At 39.2% G+C, this 4,179-nt stretch overlaps 1 protein-coding gene across 1 annotated transcript; it reads right to left on the bottom strand.

Annotated features, from left to right (window-relative positions):
• Positions 1-348: 348 nt before the first annotated feature.
• Positions 349-2,242, bottom strand: csf3a (colony stimulating factor 3 (granulocyte) a). Its single transcript, XM_060938751.1, has 5 exons — positions 2,163-2,242; positions 1,670-1,869; positions 1,422-1,529; positions 1,127-1,270; positions 349-1,025 (listed from the first exon to the last, which is right to left on the bottom strand). Exons 1-5 carry the CDS (start codon positions 2,188-2,190, stop codon positions 810-812), a joined length of 696 nt encoding a protein of 231 aa, XP_060794734.1. The 5' UTR covers positions 2,191-2,242; the 3' UTR covers positions 349-809.
• Between the last annotated feature and the right edge of the window lie 1,937 nt (positions 2,243-4,179).

Raw genomic sequence — 4,179 nt, 5'->3', positions numbered from 1 at the left:
CACTTTTTTTTTGTTTGTATCATCTTTTTTCAGATCTTCATTTTCTTAGAATGTATTTTTACTTTCTCAGTGTATATATTAATACATTTTGAACTTCTACATTTCAATTTTATTTAGATTTTTTTGTTTTGCATTTTACATTTTCACCATTACATTTAACTTATTTTCATTTTATACTTCTTAAAAATTATTAATATTAAATAATAATATAACTAAATATAATATTTGAAATATTTGAAAATCAATTAATGACAATATATATATATATATATATATATATAATTTATTTGTTCACTACAAAAGGGAGCAACTTGGTCAAACGGAAAGAAATGGTTAAAAAAAGGCAGCTGATAAATATTCCGAAAAAAATTACGTATAACGTGACAACAAAACGTCTTGCATATTAACACATATGTATATTATATAAATATATGTAAAAAAACTATATAAGGTACATTAACCACAAAAAAGTATTTAAAAAAAACAAATAAATAAATAACAGCGATACAAAATACATTCAGCCCAAAAGACCTAATGTAGATCATAACTGGCGTGTGGTGGTGATTAAAATACATCATCATTATTATCATCATCATATGGCAGGTCACCAAAGTGACTAAGTGGTCAAATGACCATGAACTCCTTGATGTGGGTGATGGGTGTGGCATAAATAAATAACCTAAATAAATAAATAAATAAATACATAAATAAATAATTGCATTGTTTACATCTGTGCACGCCCAGATATTGACGAATGATTCCACCAAACAGTTTCATTACTACAGAGTTCGCTATTAGGTTCCATGGATTTATGAATCTTCAGGCTCATGTTCTACCGGAGAGATAATCATGCTCTGGAGGCTGCGGCTGACATCCCTGGTGAACTCTCTCAGCTGAATCAGGGCCAGATGTGCCGCCACCTGGGATATGTATTCATTCTCTATTTTTGGAGCCAAATCTTCACGCAGCTGGCTTTCCGTTACCTTCTCTGGTCCGTTCGTTGCCTTGATGAAATGCTGCTGCATCTGGAGAATTCAAGAGGAATGAAAGGAATGAGCAAGAAGCTTCAGGAATGGGAGAAGCTGAGGTTTTACGTTACTGCTAGGATCTAATGAGGGTTTTTTACCTTGTGGATTTGCAGTAAGGTATCTCGCAGGTCATACAAGAGTTCACTCAGCTTCTCGGACTTAAAGTGTGGCAGCTCACTGATCACCTTCAGCAGAATCTTGTGCAACGTGAGACCTTCAAATATGCGGCCCAAGGAAATGTCCTGGAAAGGGTGTGTTGAAGGGAAGACAGACAGATGTTACACACTTGCCCCTTATTTGGTACGCTTGAGCAAGTAGCAGGATAGATTTATGTGCTAAAGCATTTTCTATCAACTGTTTACCAGATCAGTTAAAAACCAAAAAAGTACATACCAGTGCGAAGTTGTCTGAGAGGGGCTGAAGAGGACTTGGCTCTGGTAAATCCAGGGTCTCCTTGAGGAACTGCAATGTGCTCAAATCACTCTCGTCTAAAGACAGCGTCTGAAACAAAAAGGAAGGGAAGTCATTTTTGAAGCGTGTTCAGGCAGGAAACCTCAAGTATCAGTGTATACTGAAAGCGCTCGAGCACTCAAGTGCTGCAACGTAACAACATAACACAGAGATCTTACCCTTGATCTTACCTTAGTGTAGATTAGAGATTTGTGCACCGCAGGAATTTTGCTGATTATCTTCATGATCAAGCTGAGCGCATTCTCAGCAGCGTCCTGAAATTCAGAGCTTCTCATGACCTCCATATCCTTAGTATCCAGTGTGTGTTGAGTCTCCGGTACTGGCGCTGGAAGCACAAGTCTTCCCAAAGTGCTTAGAGCAAAGTATATACCTGCGGAGGACAGAACAGAAGGAGTTGGAGTTGGTTTTCCAGTGGATTATCAAGCTGCAACATGATCACATCAGCCTATGCAGAGCAAAGAAAAAGGAGGGGCTGAAAATAAGCAATGCTTGTACGTTATTATTTATACGAGTGATGGAGTCTGATAAATAACAAGAACATCTTCAGAATCGTGCAGCAGATCCCGAATCTTCTTCAAAAGCAGACCACAATTGGAGTTCCTCTTTATTTAACTGCATAAAGTGAGCTGTAACTATGCCTGAGATAAAATGAAGTGTACTCACCGAGATAGAAGTACATATTAATATTCATTTGCTCAGCTTGGTTCACAGTTTGTCAGCGACACTGACCATCTCAAGGTTCGAGGTCATATAAGTACGCATCCACTGAAGGATACCGGAAACCCCATGATGTCATAGGAAACTTTCATCATCTTTCTTTTCTTTTCCTCTAAGTAAGATCAATTATTTAAATTGTTCCTCCCTCAGTATTCCAATATTACTCAAATAAATGTAAATGTACACTAAAAAGATGAAACTAGACTACCAGTGTGTAAAACTTTTTTAAATTTTTTAATTTAATTCATTAGTTTATTTATTTTTTAAAATACCATCAGGGCTACTTTTTTCCTTAACTTTCTTGTTAATTGCTCTCATTCACACCATTTCCAGTTATACTTACTGATCTGGGGGTGGGTTTCCCAAAAGCATCGGAGCACAAAGATCATCATTAAATGGTAGAGCGAGCATCACAATGAACACTCACTCTTAGTTAAGATGCTCTTAGCATTAAGAGGCTTTTGGGAATCCCACCCCTGATGGGTCACACTTTTCACCTGATTCCACCTGAGAAGCATTACAGGGCTTTGATAAATAACCTACCTTGATAAGAGTGATGATTTGGTGCTCATCATAGGTCAAAATGACATTTAATGGACCTCTGAACTCAGTGTTTTTGTAGATGCTCATACCTGTCAACCCATTTGTAACATTTCTTAGTCCAGCCTTATAAACCCTCACAAAAACCTTTAATGAAGGCAAAAAACCCTTATAAACTAAAAATGAGATGACTATATGTAGTTTTTGAGGCATAATATACTGAAAAACAAACAAGGAAAAACTTCAAGAGCACTTTTTCCACATCATTATAGAAAATTCAAGATCATGTCCATCCCATAATTCACTTCATGAAGTCCAAGGTTGACAATCTGCCCTTTAAACAGATCAACCCATTCAGGACGAAACCTCCTGCTGTACCCACTGAACTCTATATAAAATCTGGAGAGCTCATAGCCTATTCTCCACCGTGGAGACGAGTGAAGCCGTCTGGCCACCATCTTACCACTCACATCACGTGTATTTGGTTTGTGTTGAACCGTCATATCCTAGGGCGTAATTTTGGGCAGGGACGCTAGGGCCGTGTCCCTACCAATATTCAGCCGCTACTGTGTAATCACGATCAATAAAACCGATGTTCTAACCTGAGCAATGATTATATGGCACACAAAGGGTTAAATGTATGACAATGCTAATAATCCCCCCTCTAACGTAGATATCATTCTCTGATTAGCTACCTGTTTCTCACTAACTTACATGGTTGGCTATCCCAGCTGTCACTCCATCTGCTGTAAAAGCAGCACACTTCCCACAGCAGCCGTGACTACCCGCCCATCAACCCCCCGTATCTCACACGTACACACCTGACCTACCCCACGCACCCCCCACTCTCCGTCAGCCTACAAATTGAGCTGGACTTCGATGTCCATGCATGCTTGCCCTACGACTCGCATGCTGACTTGAGTATCATGGATGACGGGCCCCCTCCCAAGAAACGAGACATTCGTTCATTCTTCTTCAAAGTCAAGAATGTAAGTGCAGGGTTTCCGTCGAGCTTTAAAAACTCAACAAAATCCTTTTGATGTATGGAAACCCTTCATAAAAATATTGCTGCGACTCCTTAGGTAGGTTTAGCAACGTGACAGGACGCAACAGAGCTAGGCTACTGCATAGCTGCAGAGAAAAGGAATGCTGGAGCAATGTAACTTGGTGCTAGATAATATCCTCGATGAATGAATGTTAAATTTATAGACCTAATGGTTTTACAGAATGTAAGTAGTCAGATGTAGGCTACTGCATGGCCATGCAGATGTGTGACTTGCATTTCAGAATCAACAGCGTGACAGCCGCTGAGTCTGCTGCTGAGTCTGCTGCGTTCACCGTTTTACAGAGACCTCTTTCTACTACTACTAGGCTAGGCTAGATACAACAAATCCATGGTCCTTTACTGCCACCTACAGACGAA

This window comes from Neoarius graeffei, chromosome 14 (genome assembly GCF_027579695.1).
Source record: "Neoarius graeffei isolate fNeoGra1 chromosome 14, fNeoGra1.pri, whole genome shotgun sequence".
Taxonomy (NCBI): domain Eukaryota; kingdom Metazoa; phylum Chordata; class Actinopteri; order Siluriformes; family Ariidae; genus Neoarius; species Neoarius graeffei.
This window is presented reverse-complemented; position numbering and strand designations above follow the sequence as displayed.

What these genes read in the sequence shown, in the direction of transcription:
- csf3a (XM_060938751.1), bottom strand. Translation starts at nt 2,190, where the DNA reads ATGAATATTAATATGTACTTCTATCTCG. An exon ending in AATCTCTAATCTACACTAAG is followed by an intron (nt 1,530 to 1,669) that starts GTAAGATCAAGG and finishes TTTTTGTTTCAG; the next exon opens with ACGCTGTCTTTAGACGAGAG. An exon ending in TCTCAGACAACTTCGCACTG is followed by an intron (nt 1,271 to 1,421) that starts GTATGTACTTTT and finishes CACCCTTTCCAG; the next exon opens with GACATTTCCTTGGGCCGCAT.